The following is a 23,039-nucleotide window of genomic DNA, read 5'->3' on the forward strand; positions in this document are numbered from 1 at the left end:
TGCAATGCTTGAGATAAGTGTGACTGTAGAGTTTGTACAGAGCAGTGATGGATTAGGAGGAAAGTTGAAAAGTACACAGCCTCCATGTAGTTTTGCAGGTCAAACAGCATGTGTAATGTTTGGGGGACAGTTTAGTGCTGCCAAAGGGTTAGGACTTTCAGTTATGACAAAACAGGTTCAATTCTGTGTCAGTGTTTAGAAATGTAAGCTGAGGTGCTACATGATCACATGTGAGGTATGCTTGTAACCACCTTGACTTCACAAAGGGACCGTTGCAGGCCTGTTCTCTGGTGTCCAGACTGTGAGTACTGTGCTGAATCTTAAGGAATGGTAAGCTCTCTCTCAGAATCTGCAGTGCTGGGCAAAAAATTGAAATATATAAGCTATTATACTTGGGGGGCATCTTGCCAGCATGTATCTGTTATGTTTAAAACCAAAGCCTTTGCTGAAGACTGAGATAAAAGCATTTCTGTGTCATCATTGACATACTTAAAAATTTTCAATGATAGGATGTTTGTCTAGGCAAACTGGCTGAGACACGGTAGCTGCTCAGATGTTTGTGCAGTGGTAGCCACACTTCTGTTATGTGAACAAGAATAATGAGAACAACAACAACAAGAAAGAATAGTGAGAACAGTCCTGCAGAGGCCCCTTGGAGCCTTGTTTGGCTTAATTGTTCTGTCCATATTTGTCACTTACAATTAAGCACTCTCTTAAGATTATTGTCATGCATAGATGGTTTTTTCTTTCAGTGGCAAATGGAAAGTGTTTTCAGGCAATGAGTTGGGGGCCCTCCTGGGCTGGTGGCTCTTTACTTCTTGGAAAGAAAAGAACCAAGATCACAGCGCCCTCCAAAACTTATACATGTTGTCCAGCACCGTCTCTTCCAAAATCCTGCGAGCTATCGCCTTGAAGGAGGGCTTTCACTTCGAGGTATAGTGTTTGGGAGAGTTGCCCCTTTCCCTTTCTTTTGCTCTGGAGAAAGTCTAAGGCATTTCTTTCTCTCTTGGATTATCCTTTTAGGAAACATTAACTGGCTTTAAGTGGATGGGAAATCGAGCCAAACAGCTGATAGACCAGGGGAAAAATGTCCTATTTGCATTTGAAGAAGCTATTGGTAAGAGTTGAGCACCATAATCACGTGATCAGTTAATTTATAGAATGCAAATAAATGGGCAAAGATTTGGATTTGGGTTCAAAGAATAACAATGAAACAGAAGCATGCAGTTTGCTTTTCTTCTGTGACCCTCTGCAAATGCTGAACTGTCAAATCCCAGAGTTTGTGTCACAGATTTTTTTTTTTAGCTGAAAAGAATATCTCACAAATAATCAAGCCATTCGTGTAAGCAAGTGAATCCTCTCCCCTGATGACTGTGAATAGTTGTGTTTTGTACTTGGCTGTAGTAGCTTAAGAAAATCCTCCTACTTGGGGAGCTGTGGTATTTCCTTACTGTGGTATTGGTATCAGGGCACATATAGTTCATTGCCCGTCAGAGAGTGCCCTGCAGAGATATGTCCAGAAGAAAGGAGAAGCCACAGTTGTAGGACTTCCATCAGAGTGAGTATCACCTGAAAGAACCAGCCAGGATGATGGGAAAACACTTGTCTTAAATAATCACTATAAATGAGCGAAAAAGAGAGCCAGCAATAGAAACGTGAAATGCAAATGTTTGTGCTGGGGATATTTTAGCTGTTTATTTAGTAAAAGTTACTATGTGTGTGCTAAGTTGCTTCAGTCGTGTCCAACTCTTTGCAACCATATGGACCATAGCCCACCAGGCTCCTCTGTCCATGGGATCCTCTAGGCAAGAATACTAGAGTGGGTTGTCATGCCCTCCTCCAGGGGATCTTCCTGACCCAGGGATTGAACCTTCATCTCTTATGTCTCCTGCATTAGCAGGTGATTTTTTTTTTACCACTAGTGCTACCTGGGAAGCCCAAAAATTTGTTTATCAAATATTTTTTGCTTATCAATTACATATGGACCCTGAAGGAAATGGATGAACTGATGTTAGCGTACAGTAGTTTATATAGGTGAGGTTAGTAACCACACAAAAGAGTAGAGGCTCACTGTCAAGGTGAATCAGGTACTGGCAAAAACTATGGGAATTCAGAGAAGACAGAATAAGCATCAACTCGAGCAATTAGAAACAATTTTGTGTGAGCTGAAGGGCTAGACCTGGAAAATGAGGACATTTTGTCTAGAAGGGAGACTCTCCTTACAGTTTATTCAACAAATACTTCCTCTTTTTGTTCCTTTTTTTTTTTTTTTAATTAAAGCATAGTTGAGGGCTTCCCTGCTTATTTAACTTATATTCAGAGTACATCATGAGAAATGCTGGGCTGGATGAAGCACAAGCTGGAATCAAGATTGCAGGGAGAACTATCAATAACCTCAGATAAGCACATGCCACCACACTTATAGCAGAAAGCAAAGAAGAACTAAAGAGCCTCTTGATGAAAGTGAAAGAGGAGAGTGAAAAAGTTGGCTTAAAGTTCAACATTCAGAAAACTAAGATCATGGCATCCGGTCCCATCACTTCATGGCAAATAGATGGGGAAACAGTGGCTGACTTTATTTTTGGGGGCTCCAAAACCACTGCAGATGGGTGACTGCAGTCATGAAATTAAAAGGTACTTACTCCTTGGAAGAAAAGTTGTGACCAACCTAGACAGCATGTTAAAAAGCAGAGACATTACTTTGCCAACAAAGGTCCATCTAGTCAAAGCTGTGGTTTTTCCAGTAGTCATGTATGGATGTGAGAGTTGGACTATGAAGAAATCTGAGTGCTGAAGAATTGATGCTTTTGAACTGTGGTGTTGGAGAAGACTCTTGAGAGTCCCTTGGACTGCAAGGAGATCCAACCAGTCCATCCTAGAGGAAATCAGTCTTGAATATTCATTAGAAGGATTGATGCTGAAGCTGAAACTCCAATAGTTAGGCCACCTGATGCGAAGAACTGACTCATTTGAAAAGACCCTGATGCTGGGAAGATTGAAGGCAGGAGAATGGGATGACAGAGGATGAGATGGTTGGATGGCATCACCAACTCAATGGACATGAGTTTGAGTAAGCTCCTGGAGTTGGTGATGGACAGGGAAGCCTGGCGTACTGCAGTCCATGGAGTCACAAAGAGTTGGACACGACTGAGCGACTGAACTGAACTGACCTGAGGGCTTCCCAGGTGGCACTAGTGGTAAAGAACCTGCCTGCCAGTGCAAGAGACCTAAGAGATGAGGGCTCGATCCCTGGGCTGATCTATTCTGGAGGGCATGGAGGGCATGGATCCCTGGAGGGCATGGCAACCCATTCTAGTATTCTTTCCTGGAGAATCCCATGGACAGATAAGCCTTGCAGAATACAGTCCATGTGGTTGCGAAGAGTTGGATACAACTGAGCATCTGAGCACATCCATATTATATTAGTTTCAGGTTTACAACATAGTGATTCAATACTTTTATAGACTATACTTCATTTATAGTTATTATAAAATATTGGCTAGACTCCTTGTGTTGTACAATGCATCCTTATATATCATTTATTTTATACATAGTAGTTTGTACTCAACAAATACTTCGTGAAGACCCGCTAGGCACTGGGCTAGATTCTTAAATACAATGGTGGTGAATGAGAATCATTTACATCCTTGACAACCTCTCATGCAATAGGCAGGATGCATATAGATGTGTGTATCCTAAGTGTGTAAAAGGACCCAATCCTCAGGATATGTGTATGACTCGTGTTTCTGCAGGATATATGTGCTGCCCTTTCGTGCTGGACAAAGATGGAGTCAGCGCTGCCGTCATAACTGCAGAGTTGGCCAGCTTTCTAGCAACCAAGAATTTGTCTTTGTCTCAGCAGCTAAAAGCCATCTATGTTGAGTAAGTTTCTATTGATTATTTAATTGAAGTAATTTTTTTTTATCAGTTCAGGTATACAACACAGTGATTCAGTGTGTGTCTATATTGTGAAATGATCACAGTGGATACAATTAACATGCATCCCCTCCAGGAATATTTTTTAATGTTTTACTCTCTTCTTGTGCACCCGATACTCATATTCTTTCTGATGCTCTTGCTTTAGTTATGAATTCTATTTTGTATGAAAACTAAATAAGAGATCACCTTTTCCTTTTGCTACTTAAGCAGTTAATAGTAATTACCATTCGTGATGACGTTAATCCTTAATAAATGAGAACGTTAGTTGCAGAAATGGCTAAGGGAAGAATGTGATTTTTTAAATGTCCAGTGTTGAAAAAGACTAAATGTGTTCATTAAACATCTATTTAGTCTTTGTAGCAATTACTTATTTCTGCCTTTCTAGGGCAAAAGCAACCAGACACAAGGTAATGGGCATGACGTGGCTGTATTCCAATGATAAAACTTTTACTTACAAACAGAGACTGAGGGCCACACAGCAGGGCAGTGATTCCTGGTGTAGATTGTTGGACCTCTTTATTTAATGCTGAATTACTCCTTTGAAATTAGTCGTGGTTGTTTGTTTTAGAATATACTGTTTGATAGATACATGTTCAGTGTACACTGTGCCCAATTATTTGTCCCTCATTTGCATGTAACCATGTTTGTATTGATAGGTATGGCTACCATATCACCAGAGCTTCGTATTTTATCTGCCATGATCAAGAAACTATTAAACAATTATTTGAAAACCTTAGAAACTATGATGGGAAGAGTAATTATCCAAAAACTTGTGGCAGATTTGAGATTTCTCACATTAGGGACCTTACAACTGGCTATGATGATAACGAACCTGATAAAAAAGCTGTAAGTAATGTTTTTTATCAGTTAAAGTCTTCTCGATTTACTTTTTCACTGTGCTTTGAATAGTTCAACCTATTTAATCATATAATTAATTGAAGCTGATTTTAGGCATTATTATAAATAAGCTATTAAAATATAGAGATAATTTTAAAACATGAGCTAAAACTACAGGGATTCTCACTAGTCATCTCAGCCCATGCCATCTTTTAACACAGCAGGAAATCGATACAGTCGGCTCTGGGTATCTTAGGGTTTCACATCATAAACACCGAGGGTCAACTTACTACACTAGTGTATATAATGGACTCAAGCATCTGTGGATTTTGGTATCTGCAGGGGCTCCTGGCACCCTCCAAGGGTGCCGAGGGATGACTACGCTCAGAAGTGTAAGACCTGCCTGTGGTTAGAAGCTAATTGGTGATGGTCTGGGTAGAATCTGGGTCTTCTGATTGCAAATCTGCCTTTTCCTCTCTTTCAGCAGCTGAACTTGAAAAAAAACCAGAATCACCTAGTGGCCAGGTTAAAACACTGAGCGCTGCAGCCCACCCCTTGTCTGCCTTTCTAATAAGTGCCCTGCTGATGCTGATGTTACTCGTCCAGCCTTGAGAACTACTGTTAGCTTCCTCCTTAGTTTTACCCTATTCTCTGACTGTATGGGAGTTGTTGGGGCTTCCCTGGTGGCTCAAGTGGTAAAGAATCCACCTGCAGAGTAGGATACCCAGGCTCAATCCCTGGGTCGGGAAGATCCCCTGGAGAAAGGAATGGCTACTCACTCCAGTATACTTGCTTGGAGAATTCCATGGACAGAGGAATGTGGCAGGCTATAGTTCATGGGGTTGCACAGAGTTGCACATGACTGAGCAACTAACACTAATTCATTCATTCATATGGGAGTTGTTAGCTATAGCACATGAGTTCAAATTCTTCCTGCCATGTGGATCCCCAACTGGAGTCAAAAGAAGGCACAAATATGGCAGAAGATAGTATTGCTAACTATGGCAAGTGGGTAGGGGAAGAAGAGTAAGAATATCCCTATGAGATGCTGGACATTTGCTTTAATATTCTCCTTTTTATATTTTTTAATTTACATCTGCACACAATATGTTTTTAAAAGGCAAATAGTATTAAAGGGTTATGAAGAAACTTGGCAGTTCTACCTCCTACCATTTCATTGCCATGTGTCAAGAAAACCACCTTCCCTCTCAGTTGTTTCTCTGGTATTTACCACCAGATTTCTAAATAACATGCTCATGTGGTGATGCTTTGACTTATCAGTGTTAGGCTTTATTAATTTTCTATGATGGAGATTGGAGGAGGAAATGGCAACCCCACTCCAGTATTCTTGCCCGGAAAATCGCATGGACAGAAGAGCCTGGCAAGCTATACTCCATAGGGTCGCAAAGAGTCAGACAGTACTAAAGCGACCTAACGTAACAACATGATGGAAATAGGGATTTGGTTCTTAGAGTTGCGACATTCACAACTCTTCTCCCCTGTGCCTGCAGTACATTTGTTTGTACCACAGGTTTTGGCAACATCAGATTCCAAGCTTGTATTATGAGGACTAGTAGCTATTGTTTTCTGCTTAGCTGAGTAGTGTACTTTGCTTAGGTTCCCCTTACATTGTATAAAGAATTATTTTTTCTGTAACTAATAGCTGCTTTGTTCTTTCATCTGCATGGATTTCTATGTATTCCTCACCAGTTCTTCCCACATCCTTCAAACAGCTTTCAGTAGGGTTTTCTACCTAGTCCAGTGATTCCGTGCTTCTGTTGGCTCCATCTTGTTTCCAATGGCCTCCCTCCTGGCCGCTTTCTCTGGGGAGGGCCCACTGCTCTCTGGCTTGAATGCCCAGCTGTCATCCTGGGGATGCTCTTCACTACTCTCTGGGGTTATATCCCTTGCTCCTGGACCCCTTTTTATAATTAGCTTCCTAAATCACATTTTCTAGTATCTTCCTAAGAAGAAGTGAATAGAGGTAAATTTTTAGAGGTGTTTAGGTCTGAAAATGTCTTGCTCTACCCGCACACTTTGTTGACTCACAGATTTGAAAGCATTGCTCCATGTTTGTTAAGCTCTGGAGCATCCATCATTCATTTATTCAGGAAATAGCTGGGACCTGCTGTGTGCTGCATCCAGGGATAAGGATGCTATACTCATTCAGTCCTTTCTATGCAATTGTTTTTTCCTCTGTGGAAAGTATTAGGAACATTCCACTAAACCTTGGGTTCAGAATTTCAGTGATAAGCTTTTAGTATGGGCCTCCTTTCTTTCATTTTTCTGGACACTTGGTTGGTCTTTGTTGGCCTATGGAGTCATTTTTTTCCGTCCTGAGAAACTCTTGAATTTTTTCAAAGAAGGGGGCTGGATGGTTGTTTTCCAAATAACCTTTTCCCTCAAATTTTCTGTTCTCCCCTTCTTGACAAGTTCTTCTTGACAAGTTCTTAGATGCTGACCCTCCTGGAGTGATGTTCTACTTTCAAAGTTTCTGTCTTCCTGTTGTCCATCTGTGTCTTCCTTTCCTACTTTTGGGGAGATTACCTCAACATTAAATGTCTGCTTCTTTGAACATTTCAGCTCTTTTTCCTCTATTAAAAGTAATATCTTGTTTCATGTATATCATATCTCTATTAAGGATATTAATTACAGCTTTTTTTTAATGTAGATCTTTCTTCCTATGAATTGTCTTTATTTCCTTCAAGGTCTTCTGGGGACGCCTCGCTGTCACCCTAGTCTCCTGCCTAAGGGTAATAAGCTGGGATGCTGAGTCCCTGGAAGTGGAGGAGAGGTCCATGGGACCTGGGACGAGGGGTGCTAGTGTCCAGTGTGGGGACTCTGAGTTACTTTCAGTTTTCTCCATGCCCTGCCTTCCATGATGCCCAGTGTCCCCAACTTCTAAGCTCTTCTGTTTCAGTTATACCAGAGATTTAAGGCGTCTCCTGATGAGGTGGTTTGTTGACCACATGGGCAGAAGTTGAGGATCTGGGAGGATCGAATAGCTCCTTTCAGATGCTGCCTTTGTCTGCCTTTGCCTCACGCCTGCCCTTTGCAGTACCTGGTGCCCTGGTTAGTGAGCTCTGCCAGGGTTCTGCAGAGCATCCTGACTCAGTTCTCGTCTGCCTGTTGTAGGCGCCCCCTGCTCATTGTCCTGTGTTCCAGCAGGCTCCTTCCGCCTCTTCATCTGGTTTCTGACTGCCATGATTGTTTGGCAGACCCCTCAACAGCTGCTGCTGCTTTGCCCTTGCGTGCTTTTTTATTTTAATACTTTGGTCACTTTAGTAGAGTTTGAAGAGCAGTCAGCCATGATACATATACCAGAAGCTTTTGAAAGTGAAATAAGCCTATTTCATTGTTTTGTGGGGTTTTGTAATGCATTATTAATCGGTTTAAAACAATTTATTGTGAAAGGGTGTGTTTTGATTTTAGAAAAACTTTTAGTAGCTTTAATAAAACTACAGAGGTAAAAAGTAGTATACAAAGTTACTTTATTTTCACAAATTGCCTTATTATTATTTATTTCATTTATACCGAGTACATTTTCTAACTTCCTCAAATGTGTTCTTTTTTTTGCATTTACTTTCTTGCTTATTTGAGGAAAAATATTAGTTAGGTAAAAAACAACTTACGTTGCTACTTACTAATAAATTTATAACATGAAAATTAATTCCTAGATTCTCCCGACTAGTAAAAGCAGCCAAATGATCACCTTTAGCTTTGCTAATGGAGGCGTGGCCACCATGCGGACCAGTGGGACAGAGCCCAAAATCAAGTACTATTTGGAACTGTGCGCCCCACCTGGAAATAGGTATGGATGGCAGCAGCTGTAGTTTTTATTCCTTAAACTTCCTAAATTCTCTGCAGACACTAAGTAAAATAGCTCATCTGTCCAGTATGTAGTTTAAGTAAGAATGTTGTTTCAGAACCTGCAGCAGTATTGTGATTTTAACAGCTGTTTGAAGTGTTGAGAAACAGGAGTGCTTACTTCCTACTTATTTCCTTCTAAAATTTCCCTGTATGGGAAACTTCCTAATTTCAGTAATATCAATAAAATTTCCTTTTTCTAGTACTTTTTATTTGAGGCTGGCACCAGTGACTTTTTCTCCATGTCCCTGGTACAAATGAATTAAAATCCATTAATGAATTAGTGGATTAAATTAATGAAATTAGTGAAATCCATCCAATCAATTACAAATCCATTCAACAAATATCTTTGAGCATCCATCGTGTGTAAGTCATGCTGGGTTTGGGGGAAGATAAAGAGTCACAGCAGAAAGTGTCCTCACCGCCGAAGAGCTGACAGTCTAGTAGCTTCAAGGTCATGTTTTGTGACTTTGTAAAAGTTTGGACTATAAAGAAAGCTGAGTGCCAAAGAATTGATGCCTTTGAACTGTGGTGTTGGAAAAGACTCTTGAGAGTCCCTTGGACTGCAAGGAGATCAAACCAGTCAATCCTAAAGGAAATCAGTCCTGAATATTCATTGGAAGGACTGATGCTGAAGCTGAAACTTCAATACTTTGGCCACCTGCTGCGAAGAACTGACTAAGTGAAAAAGATCCTGATGCTGGGAAAAATTGAAGGCAGGAAGAGAAGGGGTTGACAGAGGATGAGGTGGTTGGATGGCATCACTGACTCGACAGACATGAGTTTGAGTAAGCTCTGGGAATTGGTGATGGACAGGGAAGCCTGGCGTGCTGCAGTCCATGGGGTTGCAAAGATTGGACACGACTGAGCGACTGAACTGAAAGGGTTTGAGTCACTCAGTTTCCAACACCTGTAACATTTGGAACTGTATCAGCCATGGTACATGTAGCTAGCACATGTAAATGTAATAGTACACATTTAACAGTCGCTTAGCTTTCACTTCTCTATTCAGAATACAGTTCAAAATCAGGAAATTTTTTTTTAAAGTGAGTTAAGTCAGTGCTATCCAACAGAAATAAAATATGAGCCACATATGCAATTTGAAATTTCAGTTCAGTTCCTCATTTGCACCAGCCACATTGCAAGTGCACCATAGCCACGTGTTACTAGTGGCTGCTGTAGTGGACAGCATAAGTCTGTCTAGGTGGTAATGGCACATACACCCCAGAGCATTGATCAGAGGGTTTTTCTGGCTTGTGAACCAAATTTTCATTATGTGGAAATAAGAGCAAAGGAAATTTTCTGAGCATCCTAAATTAGCCAGCCAATAACAGATTAAATGTAGCAGGTTAGAGGGGCTGGGGAAGATGTGTTGCAGTTATACTTTCCTTAATCAGGGAGAAGTGAGTGCCAGCAGCAAAGCAAGAAATAGTAAAACAAAACTATAAACCTTGAGTACAAGAACTCAGAATATTCACCTGTCGGGGAGTTTATCATAAAGGAAATAGCAAGCTACATCCAGAGCCCTGAATCTTCTGAATAATTCTCATTCTCATTCTTACTTAGTGTTTCCATATTTCTGTGACTCACTGTTTTGAAAACAAATGAACATTAAGTCCAATTTAAAGATCTATATTCAGGGAATTTCCCTGGTGATCCTGTAGTTAAAACTGCACTTCTGCTGCAGGAGGTTCAAGTTTGATCCTTGGTTGGGTAGCTAAGATCCCACATGCCATGCAGCATGGACAAAAAATTTAAAAAACAAAAAGATCTATTTTCTCTATATATTTATCTTTTCCTTTTCATTATCCTGTGAAAATATATGTAATGTTTTTTTAAAAAAAACTTTCTTTTATAAATAACAATACAACTTACTACTCAAGGGTCTATAGTATTTACATTTTTCACATGGCTTATTGAGTGGACTTAAATTCAAATATTAGTTTCTAAATTGCTGAAGATACTTGGAAACTTTGCCGTTTTATTATCGTCATTGAGAAATGTCTAATTATAAGTCTGTTTTATCTATTATCAACCCTCCAGTTGTTTGCACATAAATGAGTATTTTCCACATGCTTAAAATCTTGATTTCGATAAAGAGATCTAGTTCCCTAGATTTTTGTTTATACTTTAATTGTGACCTTTTTGTTCCCAGAGTAAAATTAAAAAGATAAACAGGGGATCTGAGTTCTTGGTGAGTGACCAGCAGGCCCACTAGGAGGCTCCCCATCTCTTCTATCCTGGGAAGGTCTTACACACAAGGCTTCAGCCAAGCTCCCAATAGTTTGAAGACAGACAGGATCAGAAACCTGGGACGTTAGTCCATAGATATGATGTCTGGACTCAAGCAAGGCATCAACATACCTATCACAACAGCCATAAACCCATGGCTAAGGTTTCCTTATTTTCTGATAATGCTAAATATTATTAATATATTTTATATCATGAATTCTATTCATTTGTAGAATTCCACAACCCACTAACTCTTTAGAATTGAAAATCTTTTTTCAAATATAAGTACTACCTTTAAAATTTTTTGTTGGGGTTGATGTCTTTGGTTTTTTTTATTATTACTATTGGTTTTTTTGGGGGGGCGGGGGTGGTTGGCCATGCCGCACGACTTGTGAGATCTTAGTTCCATGACCAGGGTTTGAATCTGCACCCTCGCCAGTCAAAGCACGGAGTCCTAAACCACTGGACCACCAGGGAATTCCCTTGACGTCTTTAGTTTTGTCCAACTTTTTATTTTGAAAAATTTCAAACCTATAGAAATGTAGAAATAGTGTAGTGAATAAGCACATACTCCTCATATAGACTAGGGGTTGGCAAACTTTCTGTAAAGAGCCAAATAGTAACTATTTTAGGGTTTACACACAATCCTTGTTACAAGCATGCAGCTCTACTGTTGTGGATGGAAAGCACCCACAGACATAAAAGAGTGGTCGTGGCTGTTTCCCAATAAAACTACTCAAACAGGCCGAAAGCCATAGTTTGCCTCCCCAACCTAGTCTCAGCAGCCGCTAGTGTTTGGCAATATTTGCTCTCATATTTTTCTCAGCCATTTGAAAATACGTTGCAGACTTTAATACTCATCTCCTAAGAACAAAGAACCTCTCTTACTGTCTCAAAAATTAGGTAATAATTATGTCAAGCAGGATTCTAACAGATAAACAAAACCAGCAGGAGATACATAGTAAATTAAATTCATTGATGAGTTTTAGTTTAATGGATATTGTTTTAAAAAAAAAAAAAAACGCGCAGTAATTATTAGCCAGTGTGCCTTCCTGAGAACTGTTATTTTCCTCAAAGCACATTTTTGGAGAAGGAAAAAAAGACTTGTGTAATTCATATATATTTATGAAGCATAATTACTTTATATGTTACCAATGGGGATAAAAATAATTATAATGATAGCTACATTTATTGAGGTTTTTGGGCCAGGTTGTGCTAATTGCTTTATATAATTTATCTCAATCTATACAACAACTCTCTTGAGAGGATAGTCTTTATTTCAGTTTTACAAGAGAGGAATCTGGGCCTTTGAAAGGTCAAGTCACTCGCCCAAGGGCACAGAGCTAGTAAGTAATAGAGCCAGAATTACTGTCTGTAATAAAATGGATTGTTTTAGTTTTACTGGTTAACTGTTACAATGCAAGGATGATCTTAACTAATTACACAGATTGCCCATTTTGTTAAAGATGGCCAGGTATAAAGTATTAAAAGTTTGAATTGAGGGATTTAAATTTCTTTTATTGAACTTCTTGATTTTAAATATAGTAACTCACATCAGCTAGTAGCCTGATACATAAGTCTGACACATAAATTAGACACAATGTCTAATTATGTCTGTTTTATCTATTAAACAATCCTCCAATTGTTTGCATATAAATGAGTATTTTTCACGTGCTTAAAGTCTTGATTTTGTTAAAGAGATCTAGTTCCCTAGATTTCCACACTAACTTTAGTTGTGACTTTTTTGTTCCCAAAGTAAAATTAAAAAGATTCGGAGTCTGAGTTCCTGGTGAGTGACCAGGAGGCCCACCAGGAGGCTCACCATCTCTTCCATCCTGGGAAGGCTTTATAGCTGAGGCTTCAGCCAAGCTCCCAATAGTTTAAAGACAGACAGGATCAGGAACAGTCATGTCCTGCAAGACCAAGGACTTGCGGGAAATATCTGTAACAGTTCAATGGGATTTAATGACAACTGGAGTCATGAAAGTTTTCTCTGCACTGTTAGGTATGGACCCTGCAGGACTTTTAGGGACGCTAGGCTACAGATTGTGTGTTTTGAAAATTCTTATGGGACTTCCCTGGTGGCCCAGTGGTAAGACTCTGCACTTCCAGTGCAGGGGGCAGGGGTTCAATCCTTGGTCAGGGAACTAAGATCCAACATGCCTCACATGGCCAAAAAAAAAAAAATTCTTATGAGAAGTGCAAAGGTGTGGTTTTGTTTATAGTAGAGACCTTGGGGAAGCCTTTGGGGAAAATAATGAATATTGTCTCATGGACTTTTTATCCATGCCACAGATGTGTTCCCATGCTTAAGTAACTGGAGTTCTGTCTGATTTAACTCTTCACTTAAGAGTAAATATCAGTGTTGCTTGATATTGGGAGTGTTTAAAACATGCTCCAGAATAATCCACTGACCTGGAATTTTTTTCCCCCTTATTTTGCAGTGATCCCGAGCAGCTGAAGAAAGAACTAGATGAACTAGTTAGTGCTGTTGAAGAGCATTTTTTCCAGCCACAAAAGTATAACCTCCAGCCAAAAGGAGAGTAAACCATCCCAGCCTCGGGCATAATTACATTTACCTACAACTAAGCTGATTCCTAGAATGTCGACGTTCACTCTTGCCATCTCCTGTTTGACCACTTCCAATTTGCCTTGATTCATGGACCTGACATTCCAGGTTCCTATGCAATACTGCTCTTTACAGCATCGGACCTTGCTTCTATCACCAGTCACATCCACAACTGGGTATTATTTTTGCTTTGGCTCCATCCATTCATTCTTTCTGGAGTTATTTTCTCCACTGATCTCCAGTAGCAGATCCAGAGTGAACGTCGACATTCTAGGAATCAGCGAACTAAAATGGACTGGAATGGGTGAATTTAACTTAGATGACAATTATATCTACTACTGCGGGCAGGAATCCCTTAGAAGAAATGGAGTTGCCATCGTGGCCAACAATAGAGTCTGAAATGCAGTACTTGAATGCGGTCTCAAAAATGACAGAATGATCTCTGTTCGTTTCCAAGGCAAACCATTCAATATCACAGTAATCCAAGTCTATGCCCCAACCAGTAACGCTGAAGAAGCTGAAGTTGAATGGTTCTATGAAGACCTACAAGACCTTTTAGAACTAACACCCAAAAAAGATGTCCTTTTCATTATAGGGGACTGGAATGCAAAAGTAAGAAGTCAAGAAACACCTGGAGTAACAGGCAAATTTGGCCTTGGAATACAGAATGAAGCAGGGCAAAGGCTAATAGAGTTTTGCCAAGAAAATACACTGGTCATAGCAAACACCCTCTTCCAACAACACAAGAGAAGACTCTACACATGGACATTACCAGATGGTCAACACCGAAATCAGACTGATTATATTCTTTTCAGCCAAAGATGAAGAAGCTCTATACAGTCAACAAAAACAAGACCAGGAGCTGACTGTGGCTCAGATCATGAACTCCTTATTGCCAAATTCAGACTTAAATTGAAGAAAGTAGGGAAAACCACTAGACCACTCAGGTATGACCTAAATCAAATCCCTTATGATTATACAGCGGAAGTGAGAAATAGATTTAAGGGACTAGATCTAATAGATAGAGTGCCTGATGAACTATGATCGGAGGTTCGTGACATTGTACAGGAGACAGGGATCAAGACCATCCCCATGGAAGAGAAATGCAAAAAAGCAAAATGGCTGTCTGAGGAGGCGTAACACATAGCTGTGAAAAGAAGAGAAGCAAAAAGCAAAGGAGAAAAGGAAAGATATAAGCATCTGAATGCAGAGTTCCAAAGAATAGCAAGAAGAGATAAGAAAGTGTTCTTCAGTGATCAGTGCAAAGAAATAGAGGAAAACAACAGAATGGGAAAGACTAGAGATCTCTTCAAGAAAATTAGAGATACCAAGGGAACATTTCATGCGAAGATGGCCTCAATAAAGGACAGAAATGGTATGGACCTAACAGAAGCAAAAGATATTAAGAAGAGGTGGCAGGAATACACAGAAGAACTATACAAAAAAGATCTTCACAACCCAGATAATCACGATGGTGTGATCACTCAGCTAGAGGCAGACATCCTGGAATGTGAAGTCCAGTGGGCTTTAGACAACATCACTACGAACAAAGCTAGTGGAGGTGATGGAATTCCAGTTGAGCTATTTCAAATCCTGAAAGATGATGCTGTGAAAGTGCTTCACCCAATATCCCAGCATATTTGGAAAACTCAGCAGTGGCCACAGGACTGGAAAAGGTCAGTTTTCATTCCAATCCCAAAGAAAGGCAATGCCAAAGAATGCTCAAACTACCGCACAATTGTACTCATCTCACACGTTGGTAAAGTAATGCTCAAAATTCTCCAAGCCAGGCTTCAGCAATACGTGAACTGTGAACTTCCAGATGTTCAAGCTGGTTTTAGAAAAGGCAGAGGAACCAGAGAGTAAATTGCCAACATCTGCTGGATCACCAAAAAAGCAAGAGAGTTCCAGAAAAACATCTATTTCTGCTTTATTGACTATGCCAAAGCCTTCGACTGTGTGGATCACAATAAACTGTGGAAAATTCTGAAAGAGATAGGAATACCAGACCACCTGACCTGCCTCTTGAGAAACCTATATGCAGATCAGGAAGCAACAGTTAGAACTGGACATGGAACAACAGACTGGTTCCAAATAGGAAAAGGAGTACGTCAAGGCTGTACATTGTCACCCTGCTTATTTAACTTATATGCAGAGTACATCATGAGAAACGCTGGGCTGGAAGAAGCACAAGCTGGAATCAAGATTGCAGGGAGAAATATCAATAACCTCAGATATGCAGATGACACCACCCTTATGGCAGAAAGTGAAGAGGAACTCAAAAGCCTCTTGATGAAAATGAAAGAGGAGAGTGAAAAGTTGGCTTAACGCTCAACATTCAGAAAACTAAGATCATTGGCATCTGGTCCCATCACTTCATGGGAAATAGATGGGGAAACAGTGGAAACAGTGTCAGACTTTATTTTTCTGGGCTCCAAAATCACTGCAGAGGGTGACTGCAGTCATGAAATTAAAAGACGCTTACTCCTTGGAAGCAAAGTTATGACCAACCTAGATAGCATATTCAAAAGCAGAGACATTACTTTGCCAACAAAGGTCCGTCTAATCAAGGCTATGGTTTTTCCTGTGGCCATGTATGGATGTGAGAGTTGGACTGTGAAGAAAGCTGAGTGCCGAAGAATTGATGCTTTTGAACTGTGGTGTTGGAGAAGACTCTTGAGAGTCCCTTGGACTTCAAGGAGATCCAACCAGTCTATTCTGAAGGAAATCAGCCCTGGGATTTCTTTGGAAGGAATGATGCTAAAGCTGAAACTCCAGTACTTTGGCCACCTCATGCGAAGAGTTGACTCATTGGAAAAGACTCTGATGCTGGGAGGGATTGGGGGCAGGAGGAGAAGGGGACAACAGAGGATGAGATGGCTGGATGGCATCACTGACTCGATGGATGTGAGTCTGAGTAAACTCTGGGAGTTGGTGATGGACAGGGAGGCCTGGCATGCTGCAGTTCATGGGGTCGGAAAGAGTCAGATACGACTGAGTGACTGAACTGAACTGACAACTAAGCTGAACTTGATTTCTTAAGCAATGTTTTTGAGGGCCAAATAATTTAAAGTATTGCTACAAGTATTTTATTGTTTAATAGACCTACATTCCTCCTTATTTTATGTTTGAATGTTAAGGGAAATAAAGAAAGATGGCCCAATCTAACAAACCAACATTCCTTTTAAAAGGCTGAGCCTGGACATCATCTGAATTTAAAAAATGAAGGTTTTAAAAATAATTAACCTTCAAAAAACATGTTGTGATTAATAAGCTTTCATTAGAATAAATACCAAATATGTTTGTCCTCTAACATTCATTTTATATGTAAGTGAAACAGCCATAAAGCCTATACAATTACTAAATTCTGGGCTGTCATATCTAAGCTAGCCACTTTTATATATGCATATATTTGCATTTCTGTCAAGTCCTTATGAGATAAATGAACAGAGCAAATGTTGTGTTTTAGGGAAAATACAAATCACAGGAACCTATAAAGTGGAGCAAAAGATACTTTAAAAAGGTGAAGTTTTTTGACCTAAAATTTATTTCTAATTATGCACTATTATACATTGTGTAGGTGGTAGGAAAAAACAGCTTAACCATCTTTGTGTGGTGTGTGTTCATTTCCTTTTTTAAAATCTTGAATCAAACAGTTGGTTATTTGACACTTGCAAAGTAGATTATTGTAATTTTTTTTTTTTTTTTTGCTTTAGTACATTTAAATGTAATCTTAGTCCTAAAGTAGCAAGGATTTTTTTTTTTTAAACTTTACATAATTGTATTAGTTTTGCCAAATATCATAAAGTAGCAGGGATTATAAGCAATAACTTCGTGACTGACCTTGTTTTTATGTGATCACAATGTAAAACCAGACGTTTCCAGGTTCATTATTTGATCTGTGCCTCCTCATCACTGATGGCCTTATAACCTTCCAAAATGACTCCCAGCAAGTACCATGACCAAGGACCAAACTGTTCTTTATATACTTTATATATTTTGTATGATTCTTTTATTTTTAAAGCAAATGATTACCTATTATTTTTAAATGGTTATTAGCAGTTTCAGAACAACGAAAAACTACAGTTCTGTTGTCAATCATGTTTCTAATGTGAAGGAAAGAATATCTGTATATCCTCATAATAACATAGTTTGTCCCCTACCAGCACTCTTAAACGTACAATATTCCATATATTCTATCAGCTGCTTCATTGTAGAAGCAATATTTATTTTTGTTTGATAATGTTTTCTAGTCTTAAACTGTACTCTGGAAAAAAGAAATTTTAGATCTGAGCACATAAATGGTACTCCATCCCAGAGTTTGTCTCTGGAAATGCGAAGGTAATTTAAGATCTAGTCCTGCTTAACGGAGCTCAGGGTCTAATTGGAGGGCTAATAAGCAACCATTGAGTACAGTATTTACACAGTATTTACAGTATTCTATGACTGAGTTATTTGCAAAGTACTCAGAGTTGAGAATTGTGAGAAAGGAGTTCATTCTGCCCAGAGGAGGCTTCACCTTCAGGAGCAAGTAGCAGCTGAAGATGGAGAAGGAAGTCTTCCAGGCAGAGCACAGCAAGAGCAGAAGTGTGGAGGTGCCAGGGTGTGTGTGGTTGGGGTAGGGTGGGGGGTGTTAAAACAGAACCCAGATGTAAATTTTAGTACCTGCCCCACTTCTCCCCATGAGCAGCAAGTGGGTGATTCAGTTGGACCTAGAGGAGATCCTCCTCTATTTCCAAGTATCTCTTGACTTTTTATTGTTATTATGGGATGCATGGTAGCAATGTGCGGTGCATAAAACTTGCAACATCAGGCCCCTGCATTCTAGTCTTGGTCCACTGGGAACCAGCTCTGTGACCTTGGGCAGGTCACTTAGCCTCCCAAAGTCTCCATTTTGTTATTTTTTACGACTTTGTTATTTTTTTTGTTAGGGCAGTTCTAGGTTCAGAGAAAAAATTGAGAGGAAGATACAGAGATGTCTCATACCCACCTTGCCCTGAGGCATGCCAGCCTCCCCAATTCTCAACACCCGCCCCCCCCCGCCCCCCCTCCCGCCAGAGTGATACATTTGTTACCATCGGTGAACCTAAATTAATGCATCATTATCATCTGAAGTGTGGAAACAAGAAAAAGATCAGTGAAGGAGTGAGGAATAGTAGGCAGAGCACAGAGGATTTTAATGGCAGTAAAAAAATTTTTCTGTATTGATACTATCATAGTGAATACATGTCATTATACATACATTTGTCCTAATCCATAGAACGTACATAACCAAAAATGAATACTAATGTAAACCATGGACTTGGGGTGATAATTTTGTCATTTTTAAAATAAAGAGATTTTACTAAATGGTCTCTGAGGTCATTTCATGCTGCAGGTCTTTATATAAAAATCCATTAAGGGCACCATCAGCAATAAAAAATCATCAGCAGTTCTGTTTGTCAGAATGCTTAACTAGCAGTGGCAACCCACTCCAGTATTCTTGCCTGGAAAATCCCATGGACAGAGGATCCTGGTAGGCTGCAGTCCATGGGGTCGCTAAGAGTTGGGCACGACTGAGCGACTTCACTTTCACTTTTCACCTTCATGCATTGGAAAAGGAAATGGCAAACCCACTCCAGTGTTCTTGCCTGGAGAATCCCAGGGACAGAGGAGCCTAGTGCGCTGCCGTCTATGGGGTCGCACAGAGTCAGACACGGCTGAAGTGACAGCAGCAGCAGCAGCAGCAGCCCTCTTAAAAGACCTAACATCTGAGATGGAGGAAAACATTTTGTACCACAGAGACAGGCAGCCTTAGGTTCCTATCCCACCTAACCTTATAGCCTAGAGGGAGGGTAGGGGTGCTGAAATTGGGTATGAGAAAGGTAGAACTGGGTGACATGCAGATGTCAGGAAACATCTGCATGCTCTGCAGGGGTGGAAGGCAGAAATGGCGGCTGAGCGCTGTGTAGCAGCCCTCTCTGCCTTCTAGCTGAGCCTGCTTGGGGAAGACAGTACAGTTTGATGTAGGGATGGCTGTCCATCTTCTCTTGGTGCCTGGAAAGAACAAATCCCAAGTGAAGAATGAAAGTCTGACTTGTAGGAGGAAATGCAGGCCAACTGTTTTGGTTTTTTCTTCGTGGTGTTTCTGAAATCAAGAGACCTTTATTCTTCTCTCCCATAAGAAACATTGTCATTACCTCTCATTAATTTGTCCCATTGATTTAATTCTATCATCATGCTATTAAAGGAAAGTATATTATTTCTTGACACTGGAAACATGGTTTTAAAAAGAAATAGTTAAGTAATGAAGCAAATGCATGTGTGCTACTTTAAAGAGATTTTGAGAGGATGGCATCTAAATCGTATTTATAATTTCTACTTCCTCAGAACTGTTTGTGCATTCATTATATGTTCACTGATTGAGTCATGCTTGAATTTTGCTATGAGCCAGGCACTTTTCTGGATAGTGATAATAAGCTTGCATTTGGGACCTCAAGTAGTCTAGCTGAGGAAATCCATATGGACACATGATTGCTGCATTGCAATAGTCATGGGATTGAATTATGGGCAGGCAGTTCTGTGATATCCCCTTTTGGCCTTGTCTTTCTCAAGAACATCAAATTCAAACCCCTAACATTTTTGTTCAAAATAATTTGACTCTGGGAGGCTGTTTGCATGCCATTTCCCTGCATCATCCCTCTGTCCTGTTCTTGCTACCAACACACTTTGTGTTGAGTAACTCAACTATTGAAAGCAAGATGTCACACTCTAGACAGATGGGAAGCAAGAATTAAAATAACGCTCCTTCTAGACACTTCCCCATGTAAGCTGCTGCTGCTGCTGCTGCTGGTAAGTTGCTTCAGTCTTGTCTGACTCTGTGCAACCCCATGGACTGCAGCCTACCAGGCTCCTCCGCCCATGGGATTTTCCAGGCAAGAGTACTAGAGAGTGGGTTGCCATTGCCTTCTCCGCCCCATGTAAGCACAGGGCAGTAACTACTCAGATTCACTGGAGGAGAAAGATAGCTGTCTGGAGAGATGAGGCCCTCCAACATGAGCACATGGTGACCAGGGTGGAGAGCAGTGTTGGGGAATCTAGTTCTTCTTGGCCTGGCTTACTTGTGTAGGTCCGTGAAATTAAAATTTTCGAAACACTAGCCACTTCCCATTTGTGTCCAATGAAAGCCACTTTTGGTGTTTGCTGCAAACCTGGTCCATAACGGACTCAGGCACCCAGAATCAAGATTTGGCTCCAAAAAAAAAAAAAAAAGATTTGGCTCCAGGTCAAATAATCATTTGAAACCATTTCAAAGCAGCGTTGTGCAACTTCCAAAGGAAAGTTACGGTTGCAGTTTACAGAGATGACGAGACCTGATTGTGTCCTTCAAATACATTGTTCTGAACTATTTCACCTTGGCTATTTTACTTAAATCTCTAGGTGGCAAGAATGAAATGTAGCTCCATAGCTGAAAAGTGTTCCTAAAACAAAAGTAAACTTTAGGTGGAGGCTTGAGCTAACTTGAGATAACTTCTTTGCTGGTCCAGCAGGCTTCCTTATTTTTTCCTTCTGAATCCCAAGTCGGTTCATTCCCTGAGGTGGAATCATCCATTCTCTGCCCTCTGAAAGCGCCTTTATGCTCAAAGCTGTAATTGTCCTAAGTGCAGGACTACAGACTTTTCTCCCAAGTTCCAATCTTATATTACCGCCTGCCTCCTTGGGCTCTCCTACTCAGATGCCCTCAAATTAGATCAGTGTAGCCAACTCTGAATCTGTTTTTCCTCTTCAGTTAGTTCCTCAGATCCCCAGATTCAGTTAGTTCCTCCAGTCTAATCTGTACAACAGCCACCTCAAAATACCTGCCTGGAGTCTTTGGTGATTTTAACATGTGACTTGCCCCCTTTCCTTTTCAAACTTACAGAAAATTTCAAATGTGTACCAAGAATCATACAATGAGCCTCCCAATGCCCATCACCCAGCTGTAGCAAATCATGGCCAATCCCATTACATTGAAATCTCCCTCTTGCCCTATCTCTCTACAGGACAATTCTGAAGTAGATCCCTTACCTATCTTTGTATCTGTAATTATTTCAGCTGGAATCAAGATTGCCAGGAGAAATATCAATAATCTCAGATATGCAGATGACACCACCCTTATGGCAGAAAGTGAAGAGGAACTAAAAAGCCTCTTGATGAAAGTGAGAGTGGAGAGTGAAAAAGTTGGCTTAAAGCTCAACATTCAGAAAACGAAGATCACAGCATCTGGTCCCATCACTTCATGGGAAATAGATGGGGAAACAGTGGAAACAGTGTCAGACTTTATTTTGGGGGGCTCTAAAATCACTGCAGATGGTGACTGCAGCCATGAAATTAAAAGATGCTTACTCCGTGGAAGCAAAGTTATGACCAACTTAGCATATTGAAAAGCAGAGACATTACTTTGCCAACAAAGGTCCGTCTAGTCAAGGCTATGGTTTTTCCAGTGGTCATGTATGGATGTGAGAGTTGGACTGTGAAGAAGGCTGAGGGCTGAAGAATTGATGCTTGTGAACTGTGGTGTTGGAGAAGACTCTTGAGAGTCCCTTGGACTGCAAGGAGATCCAACCAGTCCATTCTGAAGGAGATCAGCCCTGGGATTTCTTTGGAAGGAATGATGCTAAAGCTGAAACTCCAGTACTTTGGCCACCTCATGCGAAGTGTTGACTCACTGGAAAAGACTCTGATGCTGGGAGGGATTGGGGGCAGGAGGAGAAGGGGACGCCAGAGGATGAGATGGCTGGATGGCATCACTGACTCGCTGGACGTGAGTCTGAGTGAACTCTGGGAGATGGTGATGGACAGGGAGGCCTGGCGTGCTGCGATTCATGGGGTTACAAAGAGTTGGACATGACTGAGCGATTGATCTGATCTGATCTGATCTGATATATCTATAAAAGATAAGGACATACTGACTCACACACACACACACACACATACCACCATAGTACTTTTGTTAACACTTTAAAATGTTTACAACTTAACATCATCAATTATGTAGTCAATGTGCAAACCAGTCATTTGTCTCAAATGTGCTATTTAGTCTTTACTTGAAAAAAAAAGTTTGTTATTCACTCAGTTGTGTCTGACTCCTTGCAACCCCATGGACTATAGCAGCCCACCAGTCTCCTCTGTCCATGAGATTCTCCAGCCAAGAATACTGGAGAGGGTAGCCATTCACTTCTCCAGGGGATCTTCCTGACCCAGGGGTTGAACCCATATCTCCAGCACCTCCTGCATTGCAGGCAGATTCTTTACCACCTGAGCCACCAGGAAGCCTCTCTTTGTTGGAATCAGGGTTCAAATAGTATCCACTTACTGCATTTGGTTAATAGGTCTCTTAAAATATCTTTTAATATGTAAATTCTTCATCCTTTTTTTTTTCTTTTTAAATCTATTCCAAACTGAATGATTTGTCCCATAGGGTTTCCCACATTGTGAATTTCTCTAACTGCCTCCTCATTGTGTGTTTAACATGTTTCTTTGTGCCCTACAGGTCATGTAAGGTGGTATGGAAGACAGAGAAGCTTGATCTGATTCAGATTTGATTTTTGTGGAACTTGGGGACAAGGGTAACTGA

The 23,039-nt window shown here is 40.5% G+C and overlaps 1 protein-coding gene across 1 annotated transcript in view; it reads left to right on the forward strand.

Annotated features, from left to right (window-relative positions):
• PGM2 (phosphoglucomutase 2) overlaps nucleotides 1-18,793 on the forward strand; it is a 48,782-nt gene extending 29,989 nt beyond the window's left edge. Inside the window, exons 10-16 of the mRNA XM_061419228.1 lie at nucleotides 753-933; nucleotides 1,024-1,117; nucleotides 3,753-3,882; nucleotides 4,596-4,785; nucleotides 8,454-8,587; nucleotides 13,320-17,906; nucleotides 17,952-18,793. Of these exons, the coding sequence (XP_061275212.1) occupies nucleotides 753-933; nucleotides 1,024-1,117; nucleotides 3,753-3,882; nucleotides 4,596-4,785; nucleotides 8,454-8,587; nucleotides 13,320-13,422 (832 nt within the window). The 3' untranslated portion in view covers nucleotides 13,423-17,906; nucleotides 17,952-18,793. The remainder of the gene's footprint in view (nucleotides 1-752; nucleotides 934-1,023; nucleotides 1,118-3,752; nucleotides 3,883-4,595; nucleotides 4,786-8,453; nucleotides 8,588-13,319; nucleotides 17,907-17,951) is intronic.
• The last annotated feature ends 4,246 nt before the right edge of the window (nucleotides 18,794-23,039 follow it).

Source organism: Bos javanicus, chromosome 6, assembly GCF_032452875.1.
Source record: "Bos javanicus breed banteng chromosome 6, ARS-OSU_banteng_1.0, whole genome shotgun sequence".
Classification (NCBI taxonomy): domain Eukaryota; kingdom Metazoa; phylum Chordata; class Mammalia; order Artiodactyla; family Bovidae; genus Bos; species Bos javanicus.